Source organism: Coregonus lavaretus (genome assembly GCF_964263955.1).
Source record: "Coregonus lavaretus genome assembly, chromosome: 24".
NCBI classification, from domain to species: domain Eukaryota; kingdom Metazoa; phylum Chordata; class Actinopteri; order Salmoniformes; family Salmonidae; genus Coregonus; species Coregonus lavaretus.
In genome coordinates, this window is record NC_140011.1 from 7896100 (window position 1) to 7914870 (window position 18771).

The 18771-nt window shown below is 44.1% G+C and overlaps 1 protein-coding gene across 1 annotated transcript in view; it reads right to left on the reverse strand.

Moving 5' to 3' along the window:
* The window catches only part of LOC311099388 (deoxycytidine kinase-like), a gene marked incomplete at both ends in the record, with an annotated part of 29493 nt that extends 12929 nt beyond the window's left edge, over positions 1 to 16564 (reverse strand). The window contains 2 exons of the mRNA XM_084140089.1: positions 1963 to 2078; positions 16480 to 16564. Of these exons, the coding sequence (XP_083996215.1) occupies positions 1963 to 2078; positions 16480 to 16564 (201 nt within the window). The remainder of the gene's footprint in view (positions 1 to 1962; positions 2079 to 16479) is intronic.
* Positions 16565 to 18771: the final 2207 nt, after the last annotated feature.

The window sequence follows — 18771 nt, forward strand, 5'->3', positions numbered from 1 at the left end:
TCCTGCAGTGCACACAAGGTCCCCCTGCTCAAGCCAGCGCATGTCCAGGCCCGTCTGAAGTTTGCCAATGACCATCTGGATGATCCAGAGGAGGAATGGGAGAAGGTAATGTGGTCTGATGAGACAAAAATATAGCTTTTTGGTCTAAACTCCACTCGCCGTGTTTGGAGGAAGAAGAAGGATGAGTACAACCCCAAGAACACCATCCCAACCGTGAAGCATGGAGGTGGAAACATCATTCTTTGGGGATGCTTTTCTGCAAAGGGGCTAGGACGACTGCACCGTATTGAGGGGAGGATGGATGGGGCCATGTATCGCGAGATCTTGGCCAACAACCTCCTTCCCTCAGTAAGAGCATTGAAGATGGGTCGTGGCTGGGTCTTCCAGCATGACAACGACCCGAAACACACAGCCAGGGCAACTAAGGAGTGGCTCCGTAAGAAGCATCTCAAGGTCCTGGAGTGGCCTAGCCAGTCTCCAGACCTGAACCCAATAGAAAATCTTTGGAGGGAGCTGAAAGTCCGTATTGCCCAGCGACAGCCCCGAAACCTGAAGGATCTGGAGAAGGTCTGTATGGAGGAGTGGGCCAAAATCCCTGCTGCAGTGTGTGCAAACCTGGTCAAGACCTACAGGAAACGTATTATCTCTTTAATTGCAAACAAAGGTTTCTGTACCAAATATTAAGTTCTGCTTTTCTGATGTATCAAATACTTATGTCATACAATAAAATGCAAATTAATTACTTAAAAATCATACAATGTGATTTTCTGGATTTTTGTTTTAGATTCCGTCTCTCACAGTTGAAGTGTACCTATAATAAAAACTACAGACCTCTACATGCTTTGTAAGTAGGAAAACCTACAAAATCGGCAGTGTATCAAATACTTGTTCTCCCCACTGTATATATATATATATTTGCGAGAAAATAAAACATATGGGGGATTGGAAGTGATGCAGACAATTACATTGATGGAAGTTACAATCTAACTGCAATCTTAAAGCTGATCTACACCCCCAAAAAAATGAAAATGAAAAACATGAAAAAAAGATGATGAAAGACAAATAAAAAGAGAGAAAAAAACATTAGACCGGTTGACATTTGTCCAAACTGGAGATTTTTGGTTCCAACCGCAGTGTCTTTGTGAGACACGGTGAGGGTGAACGGATGATCTCTGCATGTGTATTTCCCACCGTAACGCATGGAGGAGGAAGTGTTATGGTGTGGGGGTGCTTTGCTGGTGACACTGTCTGTGATTCATTTAGAATTCAAGGCACACTTAACCAGCATGACTACCACACCATTCTGCAGCGATACGCCATCCCACCTGGTTTGGGCTTAATGGGCTATCATTTGTTTTTCAACAGGACAATGACCCAACACACCTCCAGGCTGTGTAAGGGCTATTTTACCAAGAAGGAGCATGATGGAGTGCTGCATCAGATGACCTGGCCTCCACAATCCCCCGACCTCAACCAAATTGAGATAGTTAGGGATGAGTCGGACCGCAGAGTAAATAAAAAATAAAATAAAAATTGGTCATTTAGCAGACGCTCTTATCCAGAGCGACTTACAGGAGCAATTAGGGTTAAGTGCCTTGCTCAAGGGCACATCGACAGATTTTTCACCTAGTCGGCTTGGGGATTAGAACCAGCGACCTTTCGGTTACTGGTACAACGCTCTTAACCACTAAGCTACCTGCCGCCCTAGAGTGAAGGACAAGCAGCCAACAAGTGCTCAGCATATAACTACATGATTTCATATGTGTTATTTCATAGTTTTGATGTCTTCACTATTATTCTACAATGTAGAAAATAGTAAAAATAAAGAAAACCCCTTGAATGAGTAGGTGTTCTAAAACTTCTGACCGGTAGCGATGTCTGTCAGTCAGTCTATCAAGTAGTCATTCATCACAGCCATTGGACACACACATTTGAGGGATGGGATGAAAGTCAGATGCCTACTTCAAACTCGCTTTGTTGTGTTTGCACATTGCACCACCTGGTGATCGGTTCGGGAACTACCTCCCAGTCATTGCTCTGTTCTTCAAGAAGGCACACAAATTTAGCTTTCCCTGTCGCTGCAGAGAAAGGATGTGGAAGTAAGTTTCCATTTCCACCATAGAGATAGATAGAGGACTCTAGCAGGCTTGGGCGGTATTCAGATTGACATATCATCATACCGTCCTTCTCTCATCCCACAGTATTACCAGCATAGCACACAAGGGGACGTTAAAATGCAAGAAAAGCCCATTGGGCCTTTTTTACAAAAATGCTAACAAAATTAGCACAAACTATACTGAACAAAAATATAAACCCAACATGCAACAATTTCAAAAATGTTACTGAATTCAAGTTCATATAAGGAAATTAGTCCATTTAAATAAATAAATTAGGCCCTAATCTATGGATTTCACATGACTGGGAATACAGATGTGCATTGGTTGGTCACAACAACCAAAAAAGTAGGGCCGTGGAACAGAAAACCAGTCAGTATCTTGTGTGAACACCATTTGCCTCATGCAGCGCGACACATCTCCTTCGCATAGATATAGGCAGGAACTGAAACACGCTGTAGTACATGCCGATCCAGAGCATCCCAAACATTCTCAATGGGTGACATGTCTTGTGAGTACGCACATTTTCAGCTTCCAGGAATTGTGTACAGATCTTCGCGACATGGGGCCGTGCATTATCATGCTAAAACATGAGGTGATGACGGCGGATGAATGGCACAACAATGGGCCTGAGGATCTCTTCACGGTATCTCTGTGCAGTCATATTGCTATAGATAAAATGTGTTGTTTGTAGCTTATGCCTGCCCATACCATAACCCCACCGCCACCATGGGGCACTCTGTTCACAACGTTGACATCAGCAAACCGCTCGCCCACACGACGCCATACACGTGGTTGAGGGTTGTGCGGCCAATTGGATGTGCGGTCAAAATCTTTAAAATGACGTTGGAGGCGGCTTATGGTAGAGAAATTAACATTCAATTATCTGGCAACAGCTCTGGTGGACATTCAAGCAGTCAGCATGCCAATTGCACGATCCCTCAAAACTTGAGACATCTGTGGCATTGTGTTGTGTGACAAAACTGCACATTTTAGAGTGGCCTTTTATTGTCCCCAGCACAAGGTGCACCGGTGCAACGGTCATGCTGTTTAATCAGCTTCTTGATATGCCACACCTGTCAGGTGGATGGTTTATCATGGCAAAGGATAAATGCTCACTAACAGGGATGTCAACAAATTTGTGCACAATATTTTAGAGAAATACGTTTTTTGTGCATATGGAACATTTCTGGGATCTTTTATTTCAGCTCATGAAACAACACTTTACATGATGTGTTTATATTTTTGTTCAGTGTAACGCTGTTAGCTAAATGCTAATGAGCGAAAACTAACAAACTAATTGCAAAGACAGGCAAATCCTGCTAATAAAGTTATACAAGCATAGCTAGTAGCTATCGAATGTCATTTTCGGTGAGTGTGGACTGTCGTGGAAATTACCACCAGGGACTCAAAGTCAAACTTAAATGAATCATTCTTTATTATCAGCAAACTGGAGAGGTTCCAACAAACTTAATGCACCATAGTACACATCGGTCGGGAGCTCTGCCGGGGCAGTCCCATTAGTTATCTTATATACTGCTTACACAGATATATTTGCACAATTTAGCTTATTCATTATTCATAATTAATGAATCATTAACATTTGGTTCCTGCATGTGACCGACCAATACCTCACAAAGCTTCTTCTCTCCAAGCTGAGACCTTGAAACTGAGATATCCCTTTTGTTCCCAGAACAATATTCTGGGCGTACTGCCAATTGGTCACAGTCACCTGCACGAACCAAGATAGAGGGAGAGGAGATGATGTGTACAATTCAATGCAATCTCTTCAGACAACAACATTTTCCTCTCGTTCAATTTTAAGGTAAGCATCAGATTATAGCTTCTATCAAAGGAGGTTCTATCAAAATACATCATTATAAGTAAACAAAATCAACGCATAAAACCACAGACACCTTCAAACCCTTCATTCTGGGTTGTACAATCCAACTAGTAACTGATCGTTATTCCATAGCCCTTACTTGTAAAACCATTGCAGTAGAATGTTTTAACTTAAGATCTTTGCTTCATACAGTTACACATATGCTTCATTACACAATTTCATTCATGGATTCTGGCAATGACAGTTCAGCTGGAGCTTTTGTCGCGAGTGGCATGTTAATGACAGATTGGGATCTCAATGCATTTTTTGTCTAAATTACTATACATTTCGCAGTGTGCAGACCTCCACAATCAACCTGATACCCCAAATAAACAATTTTGGACAAGCCTAAATAAAGTACGGGCACGGTTGACCACCCCCCTCCTTCCCGGCACTCATTCTTCTGGCGTATTCATTTTCTTCTTCAGATAGTGTTTCAGTTCGTCCTCCCAATGGCACATGTTCAAAGTGGATGGTCCTTGATAATGTCCTGATTTAAATATCTGGGGAATAATCTGATTTTCCCAAGCAGACGAATCTCTCACCTGAGCCACCACCACCACCCTTTACGGTCCATTATGTCTTGTCCATTTTCCGACCAGTACACCAGCAGCATGAGAGGAGTTTGGATGGGATCTCTCTCCATGTTCACTTCACATGGACTCATGTCGCACTCCTGAGAGAAAAGGCAGTTGATAGCTTCGACTGGATGCTGTGCACAGGTTCCTGGCTCGGACTCAGGTCTCAGGTAAAAGTGGTGAACGCCAGGCCATAGTGAACACTATCGCCATTACTTCAGCCGGTTAGAGGTGGTGAGGCTGACACTGTTCTCGGTCGAATGATCCCTTCCATGAATATAGATACCATCTGTGGTCACCTTTGCCATAACCTTGAGAGAGGACAGACCAGAGCAATAGTTTAGTTTAGGGCATTTCTGATTCAGGAAATCCAGATAAACGATTTACTGTATGACAAATTATTACTACTACCAATATTCTAAATACACATTTCTAAGACAAATGTCAAAGAGAATAACAACACTGTTGAAACAATTTTTGGAAATTGTCACATTGTGACCTCACCGCAGAGTTACAGGGTCAGGGAGTCTGAGGGCTAATCCTTAGGGAGTAATCCCGACCATCCAGCAGACCCAATCTGGCGAGATTTGTATTGAAGCAAAAAAACACTTAATAAAAAAAATTAAAAAACGCAATACACTTCTTCATATAAAACATCTTATCCTTTACCCAATCAAGCTCTCTGTCTGTAAGGTTACCTGCTTTGGTCCACATGGCATTGTTTCAGCACTGTCTGGTAACAATCCACAAACCCAACAATCTGATACATTCTGTAGTACAGAGACATTACTAGCTATTTGTAAGAAAGTGTTTGACCTGGGGAAAACTTCAATCCATTTGGAGTAACTGTCAACCATTATCAACACATATTTTTTCCTTTTACAGGCAGTGAACAAAATCAATTTGCATATTTACCAAAGGGCCCCAGGGGACTGGTAATTCCACCTTTGGACACATGACTCACATCGTGATTCATGCGTCCCAAACAAATAAAATAAAACACTGGCGGTTAAATAAAATAATAAACGAATCAGAATAACAAATACAATTAGAATTACAACCCTTGATAACTCCATAAGGAAATAATTGTATCCCATAAGGTAATTCAAGAAATAGTGAAATAGACTAGAGACAGGTGTCCCTCATTCATGGGCAACGCTCTCCCTCTCCTACTCGTGGTCCGAATCACACATAGGACTATTGATAAATTATAAACTTCTTCCTAATTATCAGTGTTTACATATTACATTTAAATCTCACCCAATGTCTCTAGCCTTTCCAGTGAGGGTGATCAGGCCCCACCAGAAAGTCAGAACAGAGGTCAGAGGTCATTCAACCCCATTACGTGAGTGTTTCTTTCCCTGTACTTCAGACTCATGATTTAAAGATATTTCAAACACGTACCAGGTTTACATTGGGTTTTTCAGTACATTTCTTATCAGGAGAATTTACGTGTACAACCACAACTCTGACAATAGATACTTCAGAAAATGTTATTTGTGTGCCCTTTAAGCTGGATCCTTTCTAACCCGTGAAAAACCCACAAAAAAACAACAAATAAAAAGACCCCACACAATAAATCAAACACAGTATTAACACCACTAACAAATATTCATTAACAGGTGGGATGTGTGTGGGTGCTGGCGTGTGTGGTAAAACGTAGGGTAAAAACAAACACAATGGCCAGGCTTAAATTGGGAGCTCCCTTAACAGCCGGATCCAGGTACCTCTATACTGTATAGTACACAGTCTCACTAACTGCTCTCCTAAGGCACCTACCTCAGGAAGCCTTTCAAAGGGAGAGATACAGAACCATTGGTAAACTCATCAGAAAACTTGGTAGTGGACATTCCATCAGTCCCGGAAGAAAGAAAATAAACATGTACTTCGTTTTCACTATGCTACATCTTAAATCAGTCCTAAAAATTCTTAATCTTAATCAAGCTTACTGCATCTTGGGCAGGAAGTCTTCATAAAACCATGCATATCCAGAATCATACTTCAGACACATCAGATGATACAGTGTCCCATTAAGCGGAATAGGCACCTTCTAAAGTAAACAATCCCAGAGCCCCTTTCTTGTAATCTTATCATTTTGACCTGTTGGATTGACATATGTTCTGTTCTGATGGTCCATGTGACATCAACTAGTCAAAATATGAAACCGGTTGTTTAACAAATCTGCTAGGTCCTTCAACAAGTTGGTGCTGGCTTATCAGCTCAATATTCGGTACTAAAAACATTTACTTGGATCTACTTCAATTTTGGACACAGTTCCACGTAATGGAAACAGATTTTTTTTTTTTATGACATTACCTTTTTAGTTGAATCACTGGTGTTACCCAAACTATAGAATTGAGTAATAATAATTTGAAATTGTCAAAAATGCCTCTTATTCAATTATTCATACCACTGTCCAGAAATGTCCCACTGTGTCCCTTACAGCCTGTTTGAGTTCAGTGAGTACCACTCACTTTCACTGGCGGCTTATCTATTTGTCCACAGGAAGCTTATCTTCAACCAAACAACAGATGGCAGCCTCTAATTTAATATCAGTCCCAGGCTCAATCCCTCTGTTCGTCATGTGACCTTGTATTGAAACATTTACTCTTCAAATTACTAAGACTGCATTATTAGAGCGCTATCTGAAAGCCACTAATATTACCATTCACTTTGTTACTTTCACTAGTCTCCATATCTGTTTCCTTCAACTAGGACTCTCCTTTTCTTCCCAATAGGAAGACCCTCTCAATCACTACTGCTAATATACACGGATCACTCTCAAACAATTTTCCGCTTTTAACCCTATTGTAAAGGTTTAAAACAAACATGATAACTTTCTCCATATTGGAAGGCATAGTTTTCATTTTAGTCTACCCTAACAATGTTACTCTACATATGTATAACCAATTTCTGTTGGATATTCACTTTCTGCTTCACACTTAATAATGTATATTATTTTAAGATTAACATGTAATGAGCCAAATTTATAAAATACATCGGCCAATTCAGAAGGGAAAATATAAACTTTGGAGGGAGCTTCCTTTTTAAGGTAGCTCTCGAGACTAGAGTTTCTTTCTGGGATCAACATGTATCATACATGTATCAACATGTATTATAACTGAGCTAGCAGAAAATGGCTGCCGTTTTACAGCCCTCTAACCAATTGTACTATTATATGTGTTTTTCCGCGTTATTTGTAATTTATTCTGTACATAATGTTTCTGCCATTGTCTCTTATAACCAAAAATAGCTTCTGGATATCAGGACAGCGATTACTCACCTCGTATTGGACGAAGATTTTTTCTTCAACAAGTCAGACGCGAAGGATATCCTACAGACACCCGACAAGGCCCAAATCCCTGTCATTCGCATGAGAAAGAGACAGAGATATCATGGACGTAGGTCGGGGTGCCTTGTAAGGATCCGACAGCAAGCGAGTAAACTGCCTCTTCCATCAATCCTATTAGCCAATGTTCAATCATTTGAGAATAAATTGGATGACCTAAGATTACGGTTTTCCTACCAACGGGACATTAAAAACTGTAATATCTTATGTTTCACCGAGTCGTGGCTGAACGACGACATGGACAACATACAGCTAGCGGGCTATACACTACATCGGCAGGATAGAACGGCTGACTCCGGTAAGACAAGGGGTGGCGGTCTGTGTATATTTGTAAACAACAGCTGGGGCACAAAATCAAATACTAAGGAAGTCTTGAGGTTTTGCTCGCCTGAGGTAGAGTATCTTATGATAAGCTGTAGACCACACTATTTACCAAGAGGGTTTTCATCTATATTTTTCATAGCTGTCTATTTACCACCACTAACCAATGCTGGCATTAAGATTGCACTGAATGAGCTGTATAAGGCCATAATTGAACAGGAAAACGCTCATCCAGAGGCAGCGCTCCTAGTGGCTGGGGACTTTAATGCAGGGAAACTTAAATCTGTTCTACCTAATTTCTACCAGCATGTTAAATGTGCAACCAGAGGAAAAAAAAAAACTCTAGACCACCTTTACTCCACACACAGAGACGCGTACAAAGCCCTCCCTCACCCTCCATTTGGCAAATCTGACCATAATTATATCCTCCTGATTCCTGCTTATAAGCAAAAACTAAAGCAGGAAGCACCAGTGACTCGGTTAACAAAAAAGTGGTCAGATGACGCAGATGCTAAGCTACAGGACTGTTTTTCTGGCACAGACTGGAACATGTTCCGGGATTCTTCAGATAGCATTGAGGAGTACACCACATCAGTCACTGGCTTCATCAATAAGTGCATCGATGATGTCATCCCCACAGTGACCGTACGTACATACCCCAACCAGAAGCCATGGATTACAGGCAACATCCGCACTGAGCTAAAGAGTAGAGCTGCCGCTTTCAAGGAGCCGGACTCTAACCCGGACGCTTATAAGAAATCCCGCTATGCCCTCCGACGAACCATCAAACAGGCAAAGAGTCAATACAGGACTAAGATTGAATCGTACTACACCGGCTCTGACGCTCGTCGGATGTGGCAGGGCTTGAAAACTATTACAGACTACAAAGGGAAGCTGCCCAGTGACACAAGACTTCCAGACGAGCTAAACCACTTCTATGCTCGCTTCGAGGCAAGCAACACTGAAGCATGCATGAGAGCACCAGCTGTTCCGGATGACTATGTGATCACGCTCTCCGTAGCCGATGTGAGTAAGACTTTTAAGCAGGTCAACATTCACAAGGCCGCAGGGCCAGACGGATTACCAGGACGTGTACTCCGAGCATGTGCTGACCAACTGGCAAGTGTCTTCACTGACATTTTCAACATGTCCCTGACTGAGTCTGTAATTCCAACATGTTTCAAGCAGACCACCATAGTCCCCGTGCCCAAGGACACTAAGATAACCTGCCTAAATGACTACCAACCCGTAGCACTGACGTCTGTAGCCATGAAGTGCTTTGAAAGGCTGGTCATGGCTCACATCAACACCATTATCCCAGAAACCCTAGACCCACTCTAATTTGCATACCACCCCAACAGATCCACAGATGATGCAATCTCTATTGCACTCCACACTGCCCTTTCCCACCTGGACAAGAGGAACACCTACGTGAGAATGCTATTCATTGACTACAGCTCAGCATTCAACACCATAGTGCCCTCAAACCTCATCACTAAGCTAAGGATCCTGGGACTAAACACCTCCCTCTGCAACTGGATCCTGGACTTCCTGACGGGCCGCCCCCAGGTGGTAAGGGTAGGTAACAACACATCTGCCACACTGATCCTCAACACGGGGGCCCCTCAGGGGTGCGTGCTCAGTCCCCTCCTGTACTCCCTGTTCACCCATGACTGCATGGCCAGGCACCACTCCAACACCATCATTAAGTTTGCCGACGACACAACAGTGGTAGGCCTGATCACCGACAACGATGAGACAGCCTATAGGGAGGAGGTCAGAGACCTGGCCGTGTGGTGCCAGGATAACAACCTCTCCCTCAACGTGACCAAGAGGAGATGATTGTGGACTACAGGAAAAAAAAAAAAGAGGAGTGAGCACGCCCCCATTCTCATCGACGGGGCTGTAGTAGAACAGGTTGAGAGCTTCAAGTTCCTTGGTGTCCACATCACCAACGAACTATCATGGTCCAAACACACCAAGACAGTCGTGAAGAGGGCACGACAAAGCCTATTCCCCCTCAGGAGACTAAAAAGATTTGGCATGGGTCCTCAGATCCTCAAAAAATTCTACAGCTGCACCATCGAGAGCATCCTGACTGGTTGCATCACCGCCTGGTATGGCAACTGCTTGGCCTCCGACCGCAAGGCACTACAGAGGGTAGTGCGTACGGCCCAGTACATCACTGGGGCAAAGCTTCCTGCCATCCAGGACCTATACCAGGCGGTGTCAGAGGAAGGCCCTCAAAATTGTCAAAGACTCCAGCCACCCTAGTCATAGACTGTTCTCTCTGCTACCACACAGCAAGCGGTACCGGAGTGCCAAGTCTAGGTCCAAAAGACTTCTCAACAGCTTCTACCCCCAGGCCATAAGACTCCTGAACAGCTGGGGGGGGGGGGGGGAATCCCATAAGCGTTTATAGTTTTATTGGTTAGGGGTAAGTCAGGTCCTGTACTTTTACCAAAAGTGGATATGTGCCAATCTTTGTCTGAGACTTTACTTCCCAGGCCCTTTAGACAGTCATACAATGCTTTAACCTTATCTTTATCAAATAATCCATAAAGGGACCACTCTGAACATTTCTCAGAATACTTTTTACACCACTTACATACGTCTGCGTGTGGGTATGCAAGTTGTATATTATTTAATTTGTTTCCATTGTTACTTTATCAAATCTCTAGTAACCCATTTTACATTCATACAGCATATTCGGTAATAGTACTCTCTCCTTTCATATCTTCACATCACACAGAATACTTATAGAACATTATAAATCAACTTAGGTATTCACATCACCACCAGCAACGATCACAGCGCAGCCAGCCCGATACGTACACATATCATGTTCTCGAGGAAATCTCAGTGTCCGGGGGCATCAATAAACAGCCCTTACCCATCTCAGCTGTTACCCTCTCAAACTTTTCAATGGCTTTTCCTGTCAGTGCTCACTACCTGTAGATAGACGGGCGGTGGTGGACAGAACCCCTAGATAACTTTATAGATTTTTTTAAAAACTCAGCGCAAACAGAACTGGTTGGGGTATTCACTCAGACACGCACCTCTTTCACATCACACAGAATCCCTATATAACGTTATAAATCTTAGGTATTCACATCCACAGCACTCCATGTGCATCTTCAACGATTCTCCGTCGTTACATCCTATGCACCATATCTATAATAATAAAATAATAATAATATAATAATATAAAAATAATAATAATATCTATCTTCAACGGTGGTTCTCTAGCCTCCCAGAAACGATGGTAGAGTGGTCCCAGACCACATAGACAATTCCCAGAAATGCCTATAGACTTGCTGCTACTTCTTATACATATAAAACAACACCCTGTGCTCAATAACACCTCGTGCTATTACTAGTAGTCCCAGACTATGATTGGGCGGTGGTGGACGGAACCCCTAGATAACGTTATATATCAAAACGTATTATCCAAACACACTCAGTAGTCCCAGACTACAGTGGTCCCAGACCACATAGACAATTCCCAGAAATGCCTATTGACAGCTGTCGGTGGGGCTTCTCTACCTTGACTCAGTTTTCCCAGACTACTATAGTCTCCCAGAGACTATGTTATTTTCTAGTAGTCCCAGACTACAGTGGTCCCAGACCACATACATAATTTCCTTCATTTTTATGTTAAGTTTTATTATAATTTTTATACAAATTCATTTAAATTGACTTCCTAAAATCAGTTTACGTGTCCCTCAATTGTTCGCGGATTATGTGTCTCCTCCTGGGCAGCTCACAGTAAGGGTCTGGTCTGGGCGGGTCCTCGTCGTCTTTTGGTCAGACGGGAATTTCCCTCACGCTTCATAAAATGCGCCTCTGGTTTTCCTCGCAGACCCTCACTGGAAAGCTCTGCAGGCAGACTCAATCATCCATTTCGTGACGCCAAATTGTCGTCTTTTCACATAAACGCTGTTAGCTAAATGCTAATGAGCGAAAACGAACATAAACTAATTGCAAAGACAGACAAATCCAGCCCATAAAGTTATACAAGCATAGCTAGTAGCTATCGAATGTCATTTTCGGTGAGTGTAGACATTTACAAGCGAAAGTAAATAAGAGAAATTGTGCAAATGAACAAAGTTGTGATGCATGCTTTTCTGAAGGAAGAGCAGCATATGTACACGGCGCAGAGGGGAGAAGAACCGAGGAGAAAAAAAAAATGCTATTCCACTACTAGAAAGATATTATCATTTTACAAACGCTAATAGGAAGCACAGGGAAAAAATAACTCATCCAGAGCTCTTTGACTTCTGGCAGAAAGCCATTATAAGATATCTGACGGCAAACATTCAGTAGTGAATTGCATAGAAGCGTAACTTCATCACCTCATGTGCGCTGCACAACAGAGACTCGCCGATAGATATAGAACGCTAAGGACTCACCGGCTTTCAGCTTTCTCCCGTTGTGCTATTTACAAACACGTGACTGGCTCAACTGTTCTGAGGAACTACAGTAAGCTTCATAATGTAAAATAATGTGACAGGTGAAATGAATAGCGCAATTTGCTTTATCTCCTAACATATTGCACAAGTTGACTGCAGGTGTTAATTTAAAAAGTAGCTACAAATACTATAATTTATTGAAACATTTCTAATAAATAGTTGAGGTATTGACGATATTGAAAAACCATCCCATGGCTTTTTCCAAATACCCCGGTATATGGTATATACGGTATACCGCCCAAGCCTAGAATCTAGTGCCCAAAAGCCCCATTTTAGCATGGGCGGCACCATTGAGGACTTTCACCATTTTTAAGTAGTCAACTGGGTGGGACTTCCTATTGGTTAAGGAAGGATCACATAATTCCATCCAGGTCATCAGGAGGGATCCGAAAATGAATTATACTCGTGAGCAAACATTCCATAACTGCAGGTGGCAGTAAATCGCCAACATTGGCTTTATACCCGTCATACCTGTATGCACCCTTTCAGTTTGTTTACCTACTCATAGAAGTAGTAGAAGAAGAACATTTACTACTGGGCAATTCCACGGTAACACAATGAAACGGAGACTCTGATTTTTCACTTTATGTCAAAGAAAAACCAATGACTGCAAAGTTAAAGAAACCATACAGCACTATGCACAACGACTACATTTAAATCCCGCCATGCAGTCTTGGTAATTTACTTTTTTAAATCATCACTGTATGTCTAATAAATCACTGTATGTGTTTAATGAAAATAACTCCAAAATATATTTGTAATAATTTCTTTCCCTGAGCATCCTTTGGCCCTTGAAATGCTCAGTCTGATCGTGTGGGCGTTAGGGAACAAATGTTAAGATATTTACATACACAACAGAATGGGGCCCGGTTTCGCAATAGCGATGGAACTTAAGCTTATGAGTGTTTTAACGATGCATCTGTCCTACAATGGCCGAAGATGTAGCATGCGTTTCCCAAAACACCACGCAGAGAGAACGTTCGCTAAGTGCGTCGTTGAGACATACAGTGGGGAAAAAAAGTATTTAGTCAGCCCTAATTGTGCAAGTTCTCCCACTTAAAAAGATGAGAGAGGCCTGTAATTTTCATCATAGGTACACGTCAACTATGACAGACAAATTGAGAAAAGAAAATCCAGAAAATCACATTGTAGGATTTTTAATGAATTTATTTGCAAATTATGGTGGAAAATAAGTATTTGGTCACCTACAAACAAGCAAGATTTCTGGCTCTCACAGACCTGTAACTTCTTCTTTAAGAGGCTCCTCTGTCCTCCACTCGTTACCTGTATTAATGGCACCTGTTTGAACTTGTTATCAGTATAAAAGACACCTGTCCACAACCTCAAACAGTCACACTCCAAACTCCACTATGGCCAAGACCAAAGAGCTGTCAAAGGACACCAGAAACAAAATTGTAGACCTGCACCAGGCTGGGAAGACTGAATCTGCAATAGGTAAGCAGCTTGGTTGGAAGAAATCAACTGTGGGAGCAATTATTAGGAAATGGAAGACATACAAGACCACTGATAATCTCCCTCGATCTGGGGCTCCACGCAAGATCTCACCCCGTGGGGTCAAAATGATCACAAGAACGGTGAGCAAAAATCCCAGAACCACACGGGGGAACCTAGTGAATGACCTGCAGAGAGCTGGGACCAAAGTAACAAAGCCTACCATCAGTAACACACTACGCCGCCAGGGACTCAAATCCTGCAGTGCAAGACGTGTCACCCTGCTTAAGCCAGTACATGTCCAGGCCCGTCTGAAGTTTGCTAGAGTGCATTTGGATGATCCAGAAGAGGATTGGGAGAATGTCATATGGTCAGATGAAACCAAAATATAACTTTTTGATAAAAACTCAACTCGTCGTGTTTGGAGGACAAAGAATGCCGAGTTGCATCCAAAGAACACCATACCTACTGTGAAGCATGGGGGTGGAAACATCATGCTTTGGGGCTGTTTTTCTGCAAAGGGACCAGGACGACTGATCCATGTAAAGGAAAGAATGAATGGGGCCATGTATCGTGAGATTTTGAGTGAAAACCTCCTTCTATCAGCAAGGGCATTGAAGATTAAACGTGGCTGGGTCTTTCAGCATGACAATGATCCCAAACACACCGCCCGGGCAACGAAGGAGTGGCTTCGTAAGAAGCATTTCAAGGTCCTGGAGTGGCCTAGCCAGTCTCCAGATCTCAACCCCATAGAAAATCTTTGGAGGGAGTTGAAAGTCTGTGTTGCCCAGCGACAGCCCCAAAACATCACTGCTCTAGAGGAGATCTGCATGGAGGAATGGGCCAAAATACCAGCAACAGTGTGTGAAAACCTTGTGAAGACTTACAGAAAACGTTTGACCTGTGTCATTGTCAACAAAGGGTATATAACAAAGTATTGAGAAACTTTTGTTATTGACCAAATACTTATTTTCCACCATAGTTTGCAAATAAATTCATTACAAATCCTACAATGTGATTTTCTGGAAAAACATTTCTCATTTTGTCTGTCATAGTTGACGTGTACCTATGATGAAAATTACAGGCCTCTCTCATCTTTTTAAGTGGGAGAACTTGCACAATTGGTGGCTGACTAAATACTTTTTTTCCCCACTGTAATGTCGATACTGATAGGATCGAAAGAAAGGCTGCGCGGTTTTTGGATCAGCTTTCTCAATTTAAATCATACTGTAACATTATAATTATTCCACTACTAGAAAGATATTATCACCTATGGCTGCAAATATTGAGGCGGCTTACCCTATAATAATGCACTAAATCAAGATTTGGCACATTATTCCACAAGTTGTTACACATCATGAAATATATTGAGGCAAGAATTACTGACAGAACCATGAAAAACAGCCCCAGACCATTATTCCTCCTCCACCAAACTTTACAGTTGGCACTATGCATTCAGGCAGGTAGCGTTCTCCTGGCATCTACCAAACCCAGATTCGCCCGTCAGACTGCCAGATGGTGAAGTGTGATTCATCACTCCAGAGAACATGTTTCCACTGCTTCAGAGTCCAATGGTAGCGAGCTTTACACCACTCCAGCCGACGCTTGACATGCGCATGGTGATCTTAGGCTTGTGTGCGGCTGCTCGGCTATAGAAACCCATTTCATGAAGCTCCCGAGGAACAGTTTTTGTGCCGATGTTGCTTCCAGAGGCAGTTTGGAACTCAGTAGTGAGTGTTGCAACCAAGAACAGGTGATTTTACGTGCTACGCACTCCTACCACTTGGTGGCTGAGCCGTTGTTGTTCCTAGACGTTTCCACTTCACAATAACAGCACTTACAGTTGACTGGGGCAGCTCTAGCAGGGCAGAAATTGACGAACTGACTTGTTGGAAAGGTGTCATCCTATGACAGTGCCACGTTGTCACTGAGTTCTTCAGTAAGGCCATTCTACTGCCAATGTTTGTCTATGGAGATTGCATGGCTGTGTGCTCAATTTTATACACCTGTCAGCAACGGGTGTGGCTGAAATAGCCAAATCCACTAATTTGATGGGGTGTCCACATACTTTTGTATGTATAGTGTAACTAGAGTATTGCTTAAAATTGTAACAGTAGTGGGCCATATAGCTATGTAATTTGTGTCATAGCTGATGCACGCGCGCTATTCTACTTTGTTTCATTTCATCAACAACGCAACATAAGGTAAGAAACTTTTAGCAATTTGATTAATTGTGCAAAACTTGCTAGCTAAGCTAAATAAGTCGAGTTTTCTTGCTAACTACATACAAGGTGGTGACAATTGTACTTACCAATATTGCCTTCTCTTGAAATTTGTTTAATTCTCTTCTCCATACTGTCGTTTTGTAGGCTGTGACAACCTCTCTTCGGCGACATAGAGATATTTGTTAAATTTTTCTGGAAATCCAAAGTTTCGTTACAGTCGTCGGGAGTGTAGTACAGTTCTGATTGAGCTCTCGCTTTGTGATGTTTGAAACTTTGGCGGCAACAGCTGTCAGTCACATACTGTAGCCTATCATGGGTAAACAGTCCCTGTGTGGAGAGGCTAAACCACAGATAGAACAGTGAGACAGTTCTATATCGTGGAGCTCCGCCCCATAGGGGAGCTCTGCTCCTAGTGGTTTACCCTCTGCCCTAAGGCAGCAACAGCCTGAAACAAAATTATGCACACACCTGCAGCCAATGGGAGCACAGGTGTCCCTATAAGAGGGGATGCCTCCCCTCAATCAGCCTCCCATTATCTTCAGCGACTGGACGACTAGACTGAAGAAGCCAAGAAGAGACGAAGAGAAGACTCAGGAAGAAATCGCCGTCGATGAGCCAGCCATCGACGTCTTCTAATATGAGCACACCAGGAGATTTTCCACCCCCAAAAGCCCTTTTCAGGGCTCAGTGCCGATGTACCTCCATGGCATCTGCGGACCCCCACGACCTCTGTTTCGTGTGTTTGGGGCCGCAGCATGCCAAGGAAGGGACCGGCAATCCCCCTAATTGCGCCTCCTGCGCCCTCCTTCCTATGAAGATGAGGAAGCAGCGTTGGGCGTTTTTTAGGGAGGATATCCCCCTAGAGGATGTACTGTCTCTTCTCGCCTCTGCTTCAGAGGCGTCGACGGACAGTGCTGACTCAGGGGATGACAAGGAGAAGGACGCAGAGATGGATGTTCCAATGGAACAATCCGACCCTCTGACGCCAACCTTCAAGACCCCCTTCCCTTTGGGGAGTGAGAGGTCTTATGGCTCCTTGTGCGATGACGACACGGGCTCTGTTACGTCAGCAGCCCTGTCCTTCGCAGCGGCCTCTCTGCGTTCGGACTTCCCCGAACTCATTGAGAGAGCCGCGAATCGACTTGAGATAGCGCTGCCCCCTGCTCCCCCCCCTGTGGAGGTCGACATGATGGAGGGCGGCCCCTACTCTCGACCGAGAAAGGCAGCTGAGCCAATGGCTCCTGCTATGCCTTCTCTCGGGAAATATGTCGAGGGCTCGTGGGATACAACCCTGGCGGCGCGTTCGCCGGCCAGAGTGTACACCCCATTCACGAGAGTGGCTGGACGTGAGTGGGCTGCCAAGGGAATCCCTAGGCTCGAGAGCGCCATGGCGGCGTATCTGGTGCCGGGTTCGAGTCTCTGGGCGGCCTCCAAGAAAGACACCTTGCCAGCACAAAAGGACAGACTCACAGCACAGCTGGCTGAGAAGTCCTTTACGCTGGGAGCCCAGGCTGTGTCAGCGGCTAACAACATTGCCCTCCTCGCGGCCTCCCTATCCCGTCTAACAACGGGTAGGTCTGAGTTGACCAGCGAGGAGGTTGAAGAGGCTTCCAGGATTTCTGGCGCTATTCTTCACCTGACACAGGCGTCAGCAATCTGCGCAGGCCGGTCCATGGCCACCTCGGTGGTCATGGAACGTCACCTCTGGCTGTCAATGACGGCCATGAAGGAGACGGACAGAGCCTCGCTGCTGAACGCTCCCGTCTCTAGCGAGGGCCTCTTTGGGGTTGCCGTTAAAGAGGCAACGGAGCGTTTCGGCAAGCTAGACGAGGAGAGGAAGCACCTGGCTAAACACCTGCCGTTGGCAGGCAAGTCTAGCCGGGCTTCAACTAACCCGTCAACCTCTAACGCCCCCAGTAGAACTACAGGGAGGCGACGGGCCAGGCGACAGGCGCCTACCACCGACAGCAGGCGAGCGGGCTCGGCCCCCCCAGCGACGACAGTGGTGGCGACGATTCCGCCGGCGAGAGAGGTCGTCACGAAACCGTCCTGGCAGCACCAGAAGGTCAGCCAGAAACGACGGCGTCAATGACGGGACGAGGGGGAGAGGACGGATGACGGCTCGGCGCTGGACGCGACAGAGCCCACTGTTCCCCCCCACCCTATTGTTCAGGGCATGGAGGGAAATGTTTATTGTTGTTATGTGAATAAAGAGTTGGCTCCCACTGACATTGTCACAAAAGAGCCCTTTTTCCATGACACATTGCAGAGTACTTCACGTCCTATGAATTTCTCCCACCATCCTGAGTGTAGCGCAACCCACCGAGGGTGCGTAGTTGAACACACACAGGAGAGGAAGGAGAAAAGGGTAGCAAGGC